Source organism: Cottoperca gobio, chromosome 7 (assembly GCF_900634415.1).
Source record: "Cottoperca gobio chromosome 7, fCotGob3.1, whole genome shotgun sequence".
In the NCBI taxonomy this organism is placed as follows: domain Eukaryota; kingdom Metazoa; phylum Chordata; class Actinopteri; order Perciformes; family Bovichtidae; genus Cottoperca; species Cottoperca gobio.
The window spans coordinates 8,574,929-8,593,752 of NC_041361.1; the positions used below are offsets into that span (position 1 = coordinate 8,574,929).

The 18,824-nt window shown below is 41.7% G+C and overlaps 3 protein-coding genes across 8 annotated transcripts in view; all 3 read left to right on the forward strand.

Moving 5' to 3' along the window:
* Nucleotides 1-245: 245 nt before the first annotated feature.
* On the forward strand, nucleotides 246-8,235 carry LOC115010464 (acylamino-acid-releasing enzyme-like). 2 transcript variants are annotated; one of them, XM_029435019.1, is made up of 23 exons: nucleotides 246-349; nucleotides 831-960; nucleotides 1,047-1,173; nucleotides 1,286-1,373; nucleotides 1,584-1,659; nucleotides 1,748-1,839; nucleotides 2,554-2,628; nucleotides 2,741-2,878; nucleotides 2,988-3,079; nucleotides 3,186-3,226; nucleotides 3,336-3,457; nucleotides 3,633-3,693; nucleotides 3,786-3,883; nucleotides 4,010-4,061; nucleotides 4,247-4,335; nucleotides 4,478-4,616; nucleotides 5,158-5,241; nucleotides 5,710-5,790; nucleotides 6,453-6,541; nucleotides 6,776-6,966; nucleotides 7,238-7,340; nucleotides 7,437-7,543; nucleotides 7,649-8,235. In XM_029435019.1, exons 1-23 carry the CDS (start codon nucleotides 341-343, stop codon nucleotides 7,752-7,754), a joined length of 2,190 nt encoding a protein of 729 aa, XP_029290879.1. In that variant the 5' UTR covers nucleotides 246-340; the 3' UTR covers nucleotides 7,755-8,235. The 2 variants fall into 2 exon arrangements, with proteins under 2 accessions (XP_029290879.1, XP_029290880.1); XM_029435020.1 differs by lacking the exon at nucleotides 246-349 and adding an exon at nucleotides 370-436.
* Nucleotides 8,236-8,650: 415 nt separating this feature from the next.
* Nucleotides 8,651-12,594, forward strand: tlr9 (toll-like receptor 9). The gene is made up of 3 exons (XM_029436021.1): nucleotides 8,651-8,745; nucleotides 9,018-11,975; nucleotides 12,083-12,594. The coding sequence occupies exons 1-3, from the start codon at nucleotides 8,743-8,745 to the stop codon at nucleotides 12,287-12,289; spliced, it is 3,168 nt and encodes a 1,055-aa protein (XP_029291881.1). The 5' UTR covers nucleotides 8,651-8,742; the 3' UTR covers nucleotides 12,290-12,594.
* Nucleotides 12,595-13,504: 910 nt separating this feature from the next.
* LOC115011075 (ELKS/RAB6-interacting/CAST family member 2) overlaps nucleotides 13,505-18,824 on the forward strand; it is a 147,072-nt gene continuing 141,752 nt past the window's right edge. For 4 of the 5 annotated variants that reach the window (XM_029436015.1, XM_029436020.1, XM_029436018.1 and 1 more), the window contains exons 1-2: nucleotides 13,505-13,632; nucleotides 15,977-17,118. In XM_029436015.1, the coding sequence (XP_029291875.1) occupies nucleotides 16,255-17,118 (864 nt within the window). In that variant the 5' untranslated portion in view covers nucleotides 13,505-13,632; nucleotides 15,977-16,254. Of the gene's footprint in view, nucleotides 13,633-13,987; nucleotides 14,044-15,976; nucleotides 17,119-18,824 lie in introns of all 5 variants that reach the window. The other variant, XM_029436017.1, reaches the window with a different exon arrangement.

Here is an 18,824-nt window from a genome sequence, read left to right on the forward strand (position 1 = left end):
ACTCAGTTATTTAATTTAACTACTCCTTCCTGTTGGGTGTTGCAGCGGGGATATGCCTACAAAATAAAAGCATATACATATGTTATTTGGAGCACAACGGTACAACTTGGTTGCACATGTTGTAAATTTCTGTATGGCATTTATTTACTATTATTATTCATTATGTATTCCTTAATTCCGGTGTTTTGGTTAATTCGGAAACTCTTCAGCAGCGATTTTATTTTATTTTTCAAGTTGCAACAGGAACCTGCAACAGGTCTTACGTTTATTTGTAGTTTACGCTAGCTTTGTGCTCCTTTGTGCCTTCAACTGCAGAGTAGTGACACTCACCGGCCCTATCATGTCACAGGTATGATTAGACTTAACTGACTACTTGTTCTTTGCTTCTGAATGGATAACATAATAATACAAAAATAGACCTCATATAGTTGCTAATGTAAGTACGCTGTCATTATTTTTGGAAGTAGCTCAATTAACGTCAGACAGTTTTCAAGTCAAGCTAGCACACTGACACTGGTCAGTTGTTTGTAGTCAGCTGCTACAGGAAGTTCCTGGTCAAACTAAATACGCCAAACATTGCTAAAAACAAAGTAACTTATTCGCTTAGTTGCTTTGTTCATCACGCGACAATCGCTTTATTGGTTTGGGCTAATGTATATAAACTGACCTCTGTTTTTAGTGGTTAACTGTGTTAATTAAAACGTTACACACGTATGTATGACTAAGTTAGCTACCTTTAGCTCCCTAGCTTGGAAATGAATAAGGCATTGTTCGTTGTTGGACAGTTTGTTTTGAGACGTAGTGCGAGTTATTCTGCTGCGTGTCGTCAGGTGATGACCAACCCCGAGGACATTGCCAAGCTCTACAGAGAACTCAGCCTCTCCCCTTCTTTGAGCAGAGCAGATGTGGGACCTGTCGTCACCTCTCAGTATGGAGGCAAATACAGCAACATCTACACAGGTAGACTCAGTCTGTGCCATACTAAGATGATCAGATCTCTGTATGTCCAGTGATATTGATAGCATTTTCTTCGCTTTCTTTTGTAGAATGGAGCCAGCGTGATCTGGACAGGAATGACAATGTCAAGTTTTGTCGACAGTACATTGTTTTCCACGATGACAAGTCTGTGGTCTACTCTGGAGCCTCAGGAAACTGCACCGAGATCAAAGGAGAGTATGTAAACATGTTGTCATTGTATCTGGAGTGGAGTTGAAGATGTTCTCAATAGACCTAACTAACCCTAAACAAACTAAACAATGTCTCATCAATATGTTTGTCTTGTCAGGGTGCAAAGCAAGGATTCCCCCTCGGGTGATATGAAGGCTGTTGTCAGAGAGTGCACTATCAAAGGAGAGGACAAGCAGTTTCTGGAGGTGTGTGTCTGTCTGTCTGGCTCAGACTTTTATTTACTTTATTGCTTCCTTTATGGTGCTCATCTGTGTCTCTGCTCTGCTACACTTTCCACGTGTAAGACTTATTTCTGGGTCAAACGGTTTCAGTTGCAGCTCATCCTCTTGTGACTTTGCATTTTGAACCTAAGATCTTTAACTTTTCGCCTCTTCTGATCTCTCTGTGACCTTCAGATCTGGAGTAAAAACATAAAGATGAAGAGTATCAATCTAACTGCCTTAAAGAAGCATGGCAAAGTCTATGAAGATGGTGAGTCATTGTTGTTAACCAATTTATTTGAAACTTTGCTTTTACATTAGCCTGTCCAGGTGTTATTAACACTGTTTTGCACCCTTAGACCAGTTTGGCTGCTTGGTCTGGTCCCACTCTGAGACCCACCTCTTGTATGTGGCAGAAAGAAAGAGACCTAAGGCAGAGTCCTTCTTCCAGGTCTGTTAGCAAAACTTTAGGGTAAATCAGCACCAAATCACATAGAGCAGAACAATGCTGCACTTCTCTCTATAGGTGGACCATTTCATTGCTGGGATTGTGTTCAGCATTGCCCAGAGCATAGCAAACTGTTTGTAAGCCAAGTCAATTTGGCCTACAACCCAATATCACAAATGTGCCTTAAGGGGCTTTCTAAACTGTTCTGCATACAACACCCTCTATCCTTACACCCTCGATTCTCATGAGGAAAAACTCCACGCACAAACCTTTTAAGTAGCTACATGGTGTATTTATTGCCTTGTTGCACAAGTTGCTACTATTCTGTGGTTCTCTGATTTGGAATAGTTCAAAATGAATAATAAAGCTTTAAATACATGCTGGATGATGCAAAAAAAAAAAAAAACCTTGCGGTGGAGTTCTTTTGAGATACACAGCAAACTGGATTAAATATATCTCAAAGGTTATTGCACACCATATCGCTCGATCGTAAAAGTATTGCATAATGGGGCATTTTGCAAATGGTTTCATTTCAAATGCACTCTAGGTATTTTCCATCGCCTTATCACGAGCAAAATACCTTGCCAAATCTGGACTGTAAGAGTAGTGAAGCAAGTGTTCTGCCTCTATGTGTGAGTTCGGTGGATCAGATTAGTGTAATAAATAGAACAGACTAGCAGGTAATAACTTGTTCTATGTTTCACTCTCTGTTTGTAGAGTGAGTCACCAGAGTTGTCTTCTATTGGGGACGAGGAGGATACCATGAGAGGGGAGAAAAAGGAAACTGTCAAAGTGAATGCAATTTAATACTTTTTAAACACACAATATTTCATATATTCCATATACTTATGTTACATTCCACTCTCGCTTAAGTTGTAATATTTCTGCTTTTTTGTTCCTGCAGGGGGAGCAGTTTGTCTTCCATGAGGACTGGGGCGAGGCGCTGGTTAGTAAGAGCTGCCCAGTGCTTTGTGTTTTGGACATCGAGGGTGACAACGTGTCTGTGTTGGAGGGGGTGCCTGAAAATATCTCACCTGGACAGGTTGGTACAGCAGTTTGTGCAATGATGCATGTTTTATTTTGTGCACTTCTAGTGTGCTCATGCTGCTGCTCTCTCTGTGTCTTTTTGGTTACTTTGTGTGTCTCTGCAGGCATTTTGGGCTCCAGGTGACACAGGTGTGGTGTTTGTCGGCTGGTGCCATGAGCCTTTTAGACTTGGCCTCAAGTACTGCCCCAACAGGAGGTCACTACTGTTCACGCTCATCAATGAAAACAATTCAAACTGGAATGTCCCCAGTAATGCTCCTTGGCTGATACTGCAACTTATTCATGTGTCTTTTCTCTGTCAGGTCATCGTTGTTCTATGTGGATCTTACTGGTGGAAAATGTGGTAAGTGAATGCTCGTCTTTTGTTAAATGTATTATATTTTAAACGGGTACAGCTCATCTCTGTTACTCCTGCAGAGGTTCATGTGTATTGTATTGATTGTGACCATCAGAGCAGCTAACATCAGGCACCAGTGCAGTGTGCTCACCCAGGCTGAGCCCAGACCTGTGTCGCATTGTCTACCTGGAATGTTCCGTCTTTGGACCACACATGCAGTGCAGCCGGCTCTGCATGGTAAGACAGGATGGAGAGTAACTTTCCCTTCTTTACAAAGTGCACTGTACTACCTGAAAAGAATAAGTAGGAATGAATGTTTCTTCACACAATGCACCATCTGCTGTGCAGACGTATGCAATGGTTGAATGTGTTTTTCTTATGCTTTCCTCTGTTTGCATATTTTGTTTTTTAGTACGACTGGTATACTAAGAAAACCTCAGTGGTGGTGGATGTGGTGAAGAGACCCGGAGAGGGTAAGGAAAACTTGGCGGTCACAAGATTGCCTCTTTTTCTTCATTATATATCAAACTTAATTGTGTCTGTGTGTATTCGTGTGACTTCACAGACGGCTTTACTGGTATCTACAGCTCTCAGTTGTCCCTTCAGTGCTGGTCAGCTGATAGTCAGCGAATCATTGTTGCATGCCCTCAGCGCAGCCGCAAGGTACAGTCAACTCCTGGCAAATGTCTTGTTATTATGACAAAAGAAATGAGACTGAGGCTTAATGTATTTAGACTGAGACAATTGTGATTTATTCTTTACCTAAAACACGTGTTGTTTCTCTTGTAGGATCTGTTGATGGTGGATACGAGCACAGGGAGCGTCACCTCTCTGACTTCAAGTGAGTGACTAGACGCATGTTGTTATCCTTGGCGTTACGCAGACTCGGGTCTAGACAGTCTTGATCACTGTTATCTGGTTTTAACAATGTATAATAGATTATCTGCTTACCATATCAGCATTCTTGTAATGTTTGAACATGTTTATTTCAACTTATGTCTGATGCTGTCCTGTGTCTGTCTGTAGACTCTGACGTTGGTAGCTGGTGTCTGCTGAACATAGTGAGAGATTTGATGGTGGTCAGCTGCTCCTCTCCAAACTGCCCTCCAAGTCTGGTAGGATCAGTAAATACTAAATGTGCTATTGCATGAATAATTATTGGGATGGTGTTGGGGGGGGGGGGGGGGGGGGGGGGGCTTCATTATTAAAAAAAGCCTATGTCTGTGTCACCTATTGCAATGTCATTTCTATGTCCAGAGGGTGGGTTTCCTTCCAGCCAGGGATTCTCAGGAGGAAGTGGTCTGGGTTACTTTGGAAGACTCTCAGACGTTGCCAGAAATTGATTGGCAGATCTTGACTTTCAGCCCACCACCAGAGCAAGACAACAGTCAATACCGTAAGAATCATTGTAGTAACATCCTAGCAGAAGGAGCTGAAACCCTGTTTTCATCAAATGGTCTGAAGGGACGCAATTAGTCTTGTCCATTCTGCATTTTGTTTCACATTCATGAAGGGTACAGAACATGTAAGCAACACCTCACCGTACACTGCAGTCCAGAGAGTTAAATCAACACCTACCTGACCGACTCAAAAGAAAAGTGACGATCATAAGCTCTCAAAGAGAAGATTTATTGCAAATTGGATTAAATGAGCTTGGACAGGTTAACCTAATGAACTGCAAGTATAGTTAACAGCCACCTGGACATAGTCTAAATGTAATATCCACTGGGTTTAACAGATGCACAATGATAATACATGAGAGAGTAATTATTACGATGACACAGCCAGCACTTCTGTTTACAGGAGACGGAGTAAAGGAACAAAGAATAATTATGTCGCCAAGATTATGGGGGTTTGAAAATATTTTCTGTAATGGGAGACATGAAGAAACAGCCTGTGTAATCCTAATGAGACTAAGTAATTGTTCTATATTCCAGCCGGCCTTGATTTTGAAGCTTTGCTGATCAAACCAAAGGAGGTTAAAGATGGCGTGAAGCTGCCTCTTATTGTCACTCCTCACGGTAGGTGATTCTCATTATAGTTCTGTTGTCATTGTTTTCTAGTGCAAAGGAAATGAACACTTGGGTAGTGTTACATAATTGTTTTACAGTATCAACTTAAATGTAGTATCCCAAAAAAAAAGTATATAAAAATAAATAAATAACTTCCATATTGATGCACTATATGCCTACATGCCAATGTTATGCTATTAATAGCACTTTATTAAAATGTGTGACTTTGTGTTGCTGTCTGTTCAGTGAGGTGCTACAGATAAGATATGCAATGCCAACAGTGGTTGCTATGACAATAGTGCCCTTGGTGGCAAACTGTTTAATCATACTCTCAAAATCAAGATTTGTCTTTAATAAAAGTTCTGATATTTTTCATATATTTTGACTCCTCAGGTAATATTGTCTGTGCCACACAGGACTGAGCACTTATAGACACATGTTTAATCTGTATGAATATAACTTGTTTGTTTCACTCAGGGGGTCCTCACTCAGTGATTGTAGCCGACTGGCTTCTGTCCTCGTCTGTGCTGTGCAGGATGGGCTTTGCTATATTACTGGGTATGTTCATATGTTAATGTGATGTCCATCTGCTCATCATCCACTAATAGGATATGTACTCTGTGTAAAAGGGGGTGAGCAAGGTTCATATGCTGTCTGAGAAGACCGATGGGATATGCATAGATTTGGTAACTTTGCAAGGCTTACAGACTAGAAAAGGTATTTATCATTATTTCCTTAGCCACTTTAAGACACTTTTCAGATTTGTTCCTATCTTGTGAACATTTAAAGGGCTCTCATGTACTTCACAAGCACTAGCAATCATAACTCGATGTTGCCTGGTACATTTAGCACCGAGTGCAAAACTATTCTACTTAATGGACTGTTGGTGACTTGGACAGTGTCTGTGTGGACGTTGTAGCCCGGTTGTCATGAATTATGACGTCATACTTGCTTGTAGCATGTGAATAGGATATATAATTGAATGTATGCTATTCAACTGTGCAGAATGAAATAATACAAACACAATTGTTTTGTTGAATTGGGGAAGTTGTAGCTGCTCAGTATATGTAGAGTCTGTTGAACCATGCTTAGTCACTGAGGCCTCTTTGTGTTTTTTACCTTGTAGTCTCAAGCTCACTTTGATCTGTTTTTATGATCTGTTGATCTATTATCTAGCACTGATGCATCGATGGAAATGTGTGTTTTTGTTTTTTTATTAGTCAACTATCGGGGCTCTCTTGGGTACGGCCAGGACAATATCCTCTCATTACCTGGCAATATTGGCAACCAGGACGTCAAGGATGTTCAAGTAAGATTAGAAAACAAATCGCAAAAAAAACCCAAAAAGGTATCTTTTGCTCCTACTGGTAGACATGACTTCCAGTGTTTACTTATTATGGTAATAGCTTTGTTTTTACCGTTGATTTGAATGTGTTTGTATATTTAGTTGAGGTTAGTTTCTGTTTCTGTCATGGCTCCTAACGGCAGTAGTTACATCCTCCACAATTCTCTCACAGTGTTTCCATGTTTTTCTTTCTACCAGTTTGCTGTTGAAAGTGTTCTGAAAGGTGATGAATTCGACGAGCAGAAGGTGGCAGTTTCTGGGGGCTCCCATGGTGGTTTCCTGGCTTGTCATCTGATTGGCCAGTACCCAGGGTTCTACAAGGCCTGTGTGGCTCGCAACCCCGTCACCAATTTGGCCTCAATGATTGGCTGCACAGACATCCCAGACTGGTACATCTTGGCACGCACATTCCCACACTCCTGCCTAAACTTGTTTACTCATTTTGTGACTGTCAGTCATGCACAACCTCTCACCTTTTTGTTGTTTTGTATCATTTATACCCCTGACATTCCACTCTGACAGCTGTGAGTGGGATAAAGGGCATGTTTCTGCCTCACTGTCAGGGAAGGAAGTGTTCAATAATGCACACAAACACTGCAAGAACAAAATGCCTCAGTGATTTTATTTAATTTTTTTCCTGTTGATTGATCATTTTTGCAGGTGCATGGTTGAGGCTGGCTTTGAATACAGTACGGACTGTCTACCTGACCCTGCTGTTTGGGAACGTATGCTGAACCAATCCCCCATCAAACACGTCACACAGGTATGGGTATTTCTGTGTACTTCCCTTTGCCGTGCGCATGTGACTTCATTAGTGTTGTCACGCAATGAAGTAACCTAAGATGATTTCTCAATCTAGGTACAGACGCCCGTATTGCTTACCTTAGGGGAAGATGACAAGCGTGTACCCAACAAGCAAGGAATTGAATATTACAGAGCTCTGAAAGCAAAGCAGGTCCCTGTCCGGTAAGCAGCTTTTCTATGTAACATGTTATATGTTGTGTCAGAAATGCACTGCACGACAGGGCTTTTATCGTTCATTCACTAACGCTCTGCTGTGTGTTTGTTTAGGTTACTGTGGTACCCAGGGAACAATCACTCACTGTCCAAGGTTGATGCGGAGTCTGACGGCTTTATGAACATTGCTCTGTGGATAATTCAACACTTGTGTCAGTGATGGTAACTGTCAGATGTGGTGGTGTGACGATGATGTTTGTGCTGCCAGGGAAACAGAGCGGGACAGTGTGTAGGGGATGTTCTGCTTCTTCTTTCTTTTTTTCCCAGGACAGTGTGAGGTCCAATCCAAAGCCAAAGCCTTGAAAGTCTCTCTCCAACAAGAACACACTTTGTATACCTGTCCTTTACTTGTACTCTATCTATGGCTATGGTGATTTCCACTATTACTTCCAATAAGTGGATGGGGAGGAGAAATACTATTTTAACACAGCTCTTGAATAAAAGCAGTTTTGATTAATCAATAACACATTTTATTATTTTACACTTTTTGGTTAGCACTCTCTACATAACGGGATCTTCAGTGTGTCAGTTGTGTTTGAGGCTATATTAACAAAGGAACGTAATTTCGTAATCAATCTTTTCGCTGCCCGCTGTTACTGTTTCATGATACAGTGCACTTAATAAAGTGATTGTGAAAATACTACCGGTGTGGGAGTAATTCTTTGGATACATGAGCATTTGTTCAGATGGAAAACGTTTTTTGAAGCAGGTGACAAAGTGGTGTTTTACTTCCTCTTACCTTTTTCTTTAGAATCGTAGTGAATTAAGGAAGTCATCCAACTTTATCCACCAATGTAGAAAATCCCTCTTCTCTCTCTCTCTGTCTTTTTGTTTTGGTCTTTCTCTGCAGTCAAAAAAATGAAAGAAATTAATCATTGAGTCATCAAGTGGGTCATCAGGTCAATACTGTTTGTGATTAAATCACTTGAGGGGATATCTGTAGCTGATGCCTTTCATGGGTTTGACCTATGCTACATCATTTCGATCACATGTATATTTGACCACAAGCTTTCACTTCTGCATACACGTATCTAGTTTCTTGTCGAGGCAGAACTTTTAGACACTTTTCTATTTTCCCTCTCCCCAGCTGGATTAGATTGCTTCAACTGGCTCCCGACGTTAATGTTAAGATACATGCTGTACATGTCATGGTAAGTAAGAAAACCTTTTATTCTGCCTTTTAAAAATGTACTACATTTCTCTGTAAGAGAAATACAGTATGTACCTATTCTATTGTTGCGTTGTATGGACAGAAATTGCTCATTGGAAAGCCAAAAGGGATTGTTTTTGTAGCTGCTTTAGTAGGGTGTATACTGTGATCTTCATGAGAATGTAGTGAGTATGCTTGACATTGTGTATAATTGAATTGTCTGCTCAGACTATATCTTCTAAAACAACTGAAATTAAGTTTTTATTTTTACAGGCTTTGTTGAAAATGATCCTCATCCTTTGTAAGCTTCTTCCATTAGTGAGCACCATAAATCCCATCTTCTTGCCATGTGACACTGATGTGGACAACACCACAGTAGACTGCTACAACAGACCACTCAAGAGAGTCCCCTCTATCAAGTCTACCACGGTAGTGTCACTCAATTTAAATCGGACTAAGATACATTACGTGGGCAAAGATGCCTTTTCAGGTGTCCCAAACCTTGACACTCTGAAGATAATGGCGAATTGTCAACCGGGTCAGCTGAGACCTTCGGAGAAGCCCTGCCAAATGAAGATCCACAATGATGCCCTCAAGAACCTATCGAAGCTGAAATATTTGTACCTGTCCGGAAACAGCCTCACCTCTATTCCACGGTTACCGGAAAACCTGACTGTTCTCGACCTAGTGAATAATTGCATCTTCAACATTGCAGAGCCTTTACTCACTCCACATCTCAAAGAGCTCTACCTCAGCAAAAACTGCTATTATGCAAACCCTTGCAGCCATCCCTATTACATCAACAAGTCTGTTTTCAGAGAGCTCTTAGAGCTAAAGACCCTTACCTTAGGGTATAATAATATCACAGCTATCCCTTTGGAGTTGCCACCCTCACTGGTGCGTCTGGATTTAAGAGAGAATGCAATCACAGAGGTCTTAGAAGGAGCATTTGCCAACCTCACTCTCCTCAAGTATTTGAATTTGGAGTGGAATTGCCAGCGTTGTGACCATGCAGCCAGGCCCTGCTTTCCTTGCCCACAAAATCTCCCTCTACAGCTACACCCAAACTCTCTCTATGCTGAGAACAGCTCCATAATTTACCTTAGTTTGAGAGGAAACTCTCTGAAAACATTTCCAGAGGGTCTTTTCCGACCTTTGAAGAATTTAAGGAGATTGGACCTCTCTGACAACCTCCTGGCATATGCTATACGCAATGGCACGTTTTTTGCCGAGCTGAAGGTCCTCACTTGGATTAGCCTTATCTATAACTATGAACCACTGAGGACATTTAAAGAACTGATCCTCTCACAACATATTTCCAAAATGTCTAGTCTACAATATCTTCTTCTGAGTGGTAACTTCTTCCACACGTTTTCAAATGAGAGCCTTCAGGTTGTGTCCAACCTTCAAAATCTAATGAAACTAGAACTGAGAATGAACTTCCTTAACACTTGCAACTTGACCTCTCTGAAACAGTTACCGTTTCTCATCGACATTGACCTCTCCCAAAACATGCTTCATTTCCTTCCGTACTACTCGTGTCCGGCATCTCAGATTGTGGCACAGAACCAGAATTTGTACACACGTAATTTACCTGACCCACGCCTTATGCTAATTGATCGAAAAGCCACATCTGGAAGTGATGCCTGGGAATCCAGCCAGTCAAACAGTGTTGAATTGTTGGAGGAGAATTTGTCTAAAAGTAGATCTATATTAGACTTCAAAAACATTTTCTGCAATGGTAAACTGACGTTTGACTTGTCTCAAAATGACATTCCTTTTATTTACCAAAAGGTGTTCGTAGGCATGGAAAACGCTGTTTGTTTAGACCTTTCCTTCAATTACATAAGCCAAGCCTTAAAAGGCGGGCTGTTTGAAAGCTTAAAAAACTTAGTTTTTCTTAATTTGTCATATAATAGACTTGATTTTTACTTTATAGAAGCTTTTAGTGAGCTTAAAAACACTCTGAAGGTATTGGACGTTAGTAACAATGAATTTCACTTCAAAATGAAAGGCATGGGCCACAGTTTTCAGTTCCTTCAAAATCTGCCAAATTTGGAAGTTCTAAGTCTGGCAAACAATGACATTGGCATGCGAATAGATCAAAGGCTGAACAGCAGCTCTTTAAAGTACCTGTACTTCTATGGAAATCACCTAGACATTATGTGGGATTACGATAACAACGGGTACACTCATTTCTTCCAAAACCTGACAAACCTAACCTACCTTGACATCTCTAACAATGATCTGGAGTCAATCTTGCCAGAAGTGCTGCGTAACCTTCCAGAAAGCTTAAAGACCCTCCTAGTCGGCGACAATCGGCTGAAATATTTCCCATGGGAGCACATCTCCACGCTCAGCAATTTATATCACCTGAACCTCAGTCATAACGCCCTCTATTTTTTGCCTAATAAAGCAATAGCATTTGGAGCAAATTTTACTCTCTTGGACCTCAGTCACAATCATCTTTCTATTATTCCTGAGGATTTCTTCAGGGTGGCGATATCCTTGCACTGCCTGTATCTCAACCACAATCAGATCAAAGCGTTGAACCATCAGTTTCTCCCTGCCCCCTTTAAAAATGGTAGTGCCCTTCAGAAACTCACCCTGCATGTCAACCCCTTTAAATGTGATTGCGATACATCCTGGTTTGCGGAGTTCTTGCGTACTACTCCGATACGGATTCCTTATCTCACCACACACGTACACTGTGATTACCCAGAGTCCCAACAGGGCGAGAGTGTTCTGTCAATGGACCAGCATTCCTGCCAGGACATATATGGTAGCTTAGCCTTCCTCGTCTGTTCCTTCTTTGCTGTGACCTTCACAGTTGTGCCCCTACTGAAGCATCTCTATGGCTGGGATCTGTGGTATTGCTTACAAGTACTTTGGGCAGGACACAAGGGCTACTCCCAGCTCACTGGAAGTGATTCACATTATCAATATGATGCTTTTGTGGTGTTTGACACCGGGAACCAGGCTGTGAGGGATTGGGTCTACAATGAGTTAACTGTCAATCTGGAGAACTCCGCTCACAGGAGTTTTAGTCTCTGTTTGGAGGAGAGGGACTGGATTCCTGGGCTTTCATGTATTGAAAATCTACACAATGCTGTCAACAGCAGCGTGAAGACGGTGTTTGTGCTATCAAGTGGTGCAACTGGTGGTGAGACGGTGAACGGTGTAATCCGCCAGGCTTTCTTCATGGTTCAGCAGCGCCTTCTGGACGAGAAGGTTAGTATAATTAACTTCGTATTTGCATATGTGTGGGATTCTTATCCCCTTTGAGTTGTTACCATGTTTTCACAACACTAAATTAACTCTGACTTTATCCATTTAAGGTGGATGTAGCTATGCTGGTGCTGTTGGATGAGAAGTTTCCCAAACTGAAGTACCTTCAGTTGAGAAAACGGTTGTGCAAAAAGTCTGTGTTGTCCTGGCCGAGAAACCCAAGGGCCCAACCACTTTTCTGGAACCGATTGAAAATGGCACTGTCGTCAGATAACCTCAAATTCTATGACAACAACATGAGTGAAAGTTTTGCATGACTTACTTTTATCTGCTAATAGAGAGAAAGAGAAAAGAAAGTCCTATTTGTCTTCCCATTACCTCATTTTGTCAAACTTCCCCCTCCTTCCCTTTTTTAATATGCATCTATCATTTTTTTTTAATCTTCTTCCATGTACTGTAAATGTTTAATTTTTCAAGATTTTGTTCTATTGTTTTATCTAAGAAAAATGATTCTTTACTTGTGTGAGTGCCTTGGCCAGGAGAGGACACATTGCTATTAAGTTAACCAAGACACTGTTCATTGTACATAGACATTGAGACATTGATATTGGATTATACAAATAAACTTGACTTGATTTCACTTGTTTTCCTTGAATATCTTGATTTCATAAGTATTACAAACGAATAATGTACTTGCATAACACCCCCACATCCAATCTCAAAGCTTTCACATCTCTTTGGTTAGATGTTTGGAGGAAATGAAACTGATTATTTCTTCTATGTCACAAATGACTTGCAACCGAAACTGCTGCACCCACTCCAAGGTAGACACGGCACCTGTATATTTAAAACTTAGGTCAGGTCAATGTACTATAACATGTCAGAAAAAGCAAGGCATCTTTACTTCAGTAATTATGCAGATCAGACGAGGAGATTCATAGACGAGGGCATGCAAAATATTGAAATTAACAAATAGATTACAGCAACAGACACCCTGTGTGTACCAGACACTGTCTGTGTGTTACTTGTTGCACTGTACGTCCATTTTAGCTTCTGGGCTAGGATCCCAATTACATTTTTGGTCCCGTGCCCTGGGAATTCCATAACACAAAAGGCGTTTATTCTCTGAAAGTGAAACTTCCCACCAAAAATACTTGAAATAAGGAACACCTGCAGTCCCCATAGAAACCTCCTCAAAGAGCAATGAAGGTCCACAGTTTTTATTAAAAACTAATTCATATGGTCTCATTTCAGTTTAGTTCTTCTTGTCTCTACATATAATCAACAAAAGCACTTTTTATGCCATTGAATTACTGATTGCTGTCAGGGGATCATTTGTATGACAATTGGAATACAATTCCATTCTAATAAAACATATTGCTTGGCTTTTCTTTTTTTGTTTGCTAGTGCAGGTAAAACATTGCGATTGTGGTGCCATGCCCAACTAACGCTCGGCTAGGTGTATAAAAAAAATTGCTGTTCGTGCGGCCCCACCATTCCGCATAGGTCGCGCACGCGCCAGCTTGGGAGAGCGCGCGCCCACGCGGACCCGATGGCAGGACAGGTCATGAGAGAGCTGAGCCGATGAGATCATGGAGCCTGCGCCGAGGTCGGACAGGATACGGTTGGGACTTCACGGTGATGGAGAGGTGCCTGTCCGGTAAGCTAGAGCACACGTTGCGTGCACACATGGACTTTGTGGCATCGTTTTACAACATTATTTAAACAAATGAAACTGTGCTTTAAATCTGTGTGACAGATTAATTATTATGTAAGGTACTAGCTCGAAGTCATGTAGCCGTGTGCATATGAGCAAGAAACTAATCCTTCATGCCGTGGTCGTGGAGTTATTCGGGCGTCTGTGCACAACTGCATGCAGCACGACCGCTCCACTCGTGCCACCCGTGAAATGTAGTGCAGTCTACTTCATAGTTTGTGTGTTAGGTTGGCCGCTTGCTGAGCTGTATGAGGCGGACAAACGTTACCATGCAAATGACCGAGTTACGCTTTTGCAGTTTGAGTGGTGACTCGAGTTTTCTCTTCGCGGCAACAGCTGGCTTCCAACTCACAAGTAAGTGCAGAGGCTTGAGGCGAAGTGAGACGTTTCCTACTTTTGACATTTTATTTCTGTATTTTCATCAGTCCTTTTCGTCTTTATCAGTCCGGTATGGTCTGACAAGGATGGATACAGCTGCGTAAACTTGCCGCGTGCCCTTCGAAACTGACCAGTTACACTGACCTCCATCTTAATGCAAATTATATCTGTAGACAAAGCTTCAACAGTAGCAAGCTAACATGTTTGGTTGTTTTAAAATGTTTAAAGGTTTATCTTTGTGGTTTTATTTGAATCATGATCATTGTTTCTTTGTATATGTATGCACAATAGGTGAACAATAATCATATGCGAACTTGATGGTTTCATTACTGGCACATAAGCCTAAATTCATTGTCTCAAACAATGATGGATAAAGGATTGACAGCTATGTTATGACTGACAAGCAGATTTAACCAATCTCTCAGTTGCATCCTGTGCAGTGACTCAAAGCACCCAATCCTCTTGGATTAGAGGAGGGATTATGATTTGGATTTGCCTCTGCTTTGCAGACAGTCCCCAATATCTGGCCCATCATGGACTGGGTTGTGCTTACTTTGATTTCCTGGGGATATTTTTTTACCGACTTGTATTAATGTACTGCTTTTTGCTTCTAAAACTCCAATTAACCCAACATTATGTATGATATACACACATATAATACTGTGTATGATGATTATATTCTAATATGGCCACAGTCTTAACATGCTGTACTTTGATTTAGTATGTACCTCCTTTTGTCCAGTTGTAGTCAAACCCTAAGGTACCGATATGTCTTCAGCCCTGATAAAGTCTGTCAATGAGCTTTCCAAATGCCTGAGAGTGATGGCAGATACAACGACTGGTCTTCTAACTCCACTGCAGCCTGCATTGGACACTACTTTGTCCCTGTCTCCTTCCGACCTGAGCAGGCATTAGAATCCATGTGCTTCATGAAGATAGATTGAGTGCTGTCCATGGTGCTGAAATGGTCAAGCTGGTCCCTTTCCCTGTTTTTTGACTTTCACCATCTACCGTGGGGACTGTGGCTGTGTAAGGCGTTCTGTACATAATAAGTGAGAAACAGCATTAATCTATAGTCTTGTTAATAACATATTGTGTTACTGTCCTCCAACCACTCGCATCAGAGAGGATTACAGAGTGCTGTAGTAATAAAAAGATACATTTCTCACTTTAGTGGTTCTCAACCCTGCTTCTGAAAACCCACAGTCTTGCTTATTTCCCGTAGCCCCATACCTGATTAGGGGAGGCAGATATCTTTAGTTGTTTGAGATCTGGTGCCTTTCAGACACACCTGAGCATGCATGAAAAAAGCATGACTGTGTATTACCAGGAGCAGGGATGGAAACCATTGCACAAGATCAAGAATATAAATGTGATGTACTGCATTTATTTCTGTAACTGGTTCTCTGGATTATTCAGTGTAACATTTTATGGTTTTTACTCTTTTAAGTCTATAAAGTCTTAATTATCTAATGTTCAACCATGAATCATGTGGGGCCGCTGAGTAGCGTACAGAAAATGGGCATTGTTGTTCAGATTAGTAGGCTTGGTTATTGATCACATTGTTCTTGATTAAAATCATAAATCTGCCAATGGTTCTTGTCCAAGAGCTAATGTTTAGATGGGATTTGAGAAGTTTTACATATTTTGTTAAAGCCTCTGAATACTCACGCAGGTGTTTAAGTTATTCTGGCTGATTAGATCCTTCGCTCAGGTTGAAGGTGGATGATGGGAATTCATTAGGTTACAAAATCTTCATCTACCAATAAGACACACAGTCCCAAAACCAGGTCTAATCCCCCAGATTACGAAAAACACCAAAAAGCATTACTGAAATAACCTGTGTGGGAGTTCAGAAGCTTAAAAAAATATATATATATATATATTTGTCCTTCTTTTACCTGTCTAGTGTCCATGATGTCCTGCACTGTAGCTGAAACCACAAGACCTCTGGCCTGTAAGTCTGGGAGCCCTCTAACCAACAGTCTCTGCCAATTTATTCTAATAGGACTAAATAAGACTCAGCCTCAAGCCCTAAACAATCAAGGATGGACAGGTGAAAACTGAGAGGCCGAGATGTGGCCTTTATTATAAACCTTATTATTCGGTCTGGTTCCATTGAGGGGCATGCTAATATTCTCAACCATAACAGTCTCTTCTCAGAAGTCCACTTTCGCCATATAAAAAATGCCTTTAAACATTAGAGCCAAGCCCGCGCAGAGCAAGCTGTTGGCTGCCCCAAAGAGTAGTGGACACACTGATGGCGGCACATCTCATTCACGCTTTTCCAGATCCCCCAAACAGGGGAAAGGCAAACCGGCTGTAACCTCAGCACTAGGCTCCCGCTCTGGGCTAGAACCTGGCTCTGTGTCAGGGGGTGGGCCTGCACCAGCGTCTAAATTGGCTGGAGGTCAAGGGACGGTGTCAAGGCCAGGTCCAAAGATCAAACCTGGCACAGCAGCAGACAAAGGAGCAACTCGTGGTTCAGCGACCGCTCCAGGGGGTAAAACCCTGTCTATGGAGAACATCCAGTCTTTGAGTGCCGCCTATGCCACTTCCGGCACCCTGTACCCCTGTGAGAGAGATTCCTTGGAACCCTCTGGTGGGTACCCAAAAGGCACCATGACGTTAGGAAGAAGCACCAGCCGCTCCTCCTACACTAACCGAACAACAGCCATGGGCAGCACGCCAAACATCACCTCCTCTGGGCTACATCACCCGTCAGAGCCCTACGGAGACCAAACCTTGCATCCTGCAAGGACTTCCAGCCTGCGGCGCCAGTCTGGGAGACGTCCACAGGCATTGGATTCAAGTGGACGAGGAGAGGTTGCCTCGTATGATCTCCAGTCTCAGCTGAGGGAGCTGCAGATGGATAATGACAATCTGAGGAGAGAACTGGATGTAGGGAGGGATGGAAGGACAGGCCCCGGCATGAACAATGTCAACTTCTGGAGCCCAGATGTGAAAAGAGACAAGGTGGTAAGGCGGGAGGAGGGAGTGAGGACCTCGCTTTTGAAGGACCAGTACAGAACTAACCAAGAGGATTTGCAGGTGAGAAAAATTAAAGGTTGTTTATAAAATAATATTTCCACTTTAAAGAAAATTCTTAAATGGCTGTGAGCACAACACGAGAAATTTCATTTTCACGTGTTACCGCCTCGAAGGCTCAACACCAGCAAATCTTTAATACAGAATATCACATTTTTCATATGGTGGAAATGTCATTTTTGAAACAAAACTCTTTGATTTGTCTGCTCACGCATCACATTCAGACTTTTTGTTCCTGACCCGCCCATCTCCTCTGCACATCATACCTCGAGCATCATACCTTTTGTTCCTGTCTTCAAGGTTGCACAGAAAGGATTCTGTGCAGTTCATTTGTAAAGATGCTTGTCAGGCTCAGCGCTGTTTCTGTTTCCATGGGAACATGCCCTAGTGGCAGCAAATCAACAGTGTTAGTCAGATTCTTCAAAAACTCACAGCTACTCCTGAAAGGATAGTGACCAGTCTGTCCTGTGCCACCTCTCCCTGGAGTCCTTCCCACTCAGTCTGAGGCATTATCCATCTGTTTGTCTCATTGAACAGCTACTGTAGATGTGTTCTTCCTTTATATGTCTTCCTTCATTTTTCTATCTGTTCCTTCATTTGTCCTGAGTGTCATTTTACTTCATCATGTGTATGTTTGTCTGAAGGAGAAATAGAAGTGTTTGTCTTGAGATATAAGATCTATTTTAACCTCTTTCACACTATACAGCTTGTGTAGATTCTGTTGGATCTGCTCGTCATCTCTCTCACACAAGTATGCAACAACTTTAATCATATCTGCGCTCTTCCACTTGACTCCTCCCTCTTGTAACCAAGGAGCCACCTCTGCATTTGTATTTATAGCTTTTTTTGTCTCACATTGTCACACAGTGTAAGGACATGGTGACACACACACACACACACACACCCACACACACCTTTCCTGTGATTTTAACAGAATAAATACAGAAAGTTAGAAAACTAATAAAGAGCAACTTCAGGACAAGCTATAGCTAGCTTTATAGAGTTTTGTTTGATAAATGTTTATAAAATTGCTTCATTAACAAGCAGAATTTTATGCTTAAATTTCAAGAAGATCTGCATTTACCACTTATCGCTCTGTCCTTTTAAGAGGCAGCCATATGCACAGTCAAACATAACTCCCAGTCAGGTACACAAACAGCCACACACACACTACTTTTACCACCCACAAAAAGGGACTTCAGTCAGGTTTATAGACATTAAATATGTTTGCCGCTGAACTACTGATGTTGATATTTTCATGTCTGTGGCATTAAAATGAAGCAGGACAGTCAATGTTACCAGTGTCTGCAGGCACTTGGCCTTGTCTGTGATAGATGGATGTGTTTGTCTCTGTTCTGCTCCTTCAGGCGACACATTCAACGATTCTATTAATTTTATTTTTTTTTCTTCATGTATCGGATGAATGATCTCTCCCACACTCGCTTGTACTGTCTTTGTACCTTCACCCTACCTACCCTTTTCCTTTATCTTCTATCTATTCTGTAGTGAATATATTGTCGGCTACTAGGAGTGTAATTAGTTCACTTTATTAATGGGATCAAAACTGCCATCGTACAATCCATTTAAAAATCTTGGGGAACAGAAAAAGTCCCCATTGGTCAAATCCCAACGAAAATGACTGAAACCATTAAATGCACAAGTCATGATGCATCCTCCTGCGCTCGTATGCAGCCCTCCACCACCTAGCC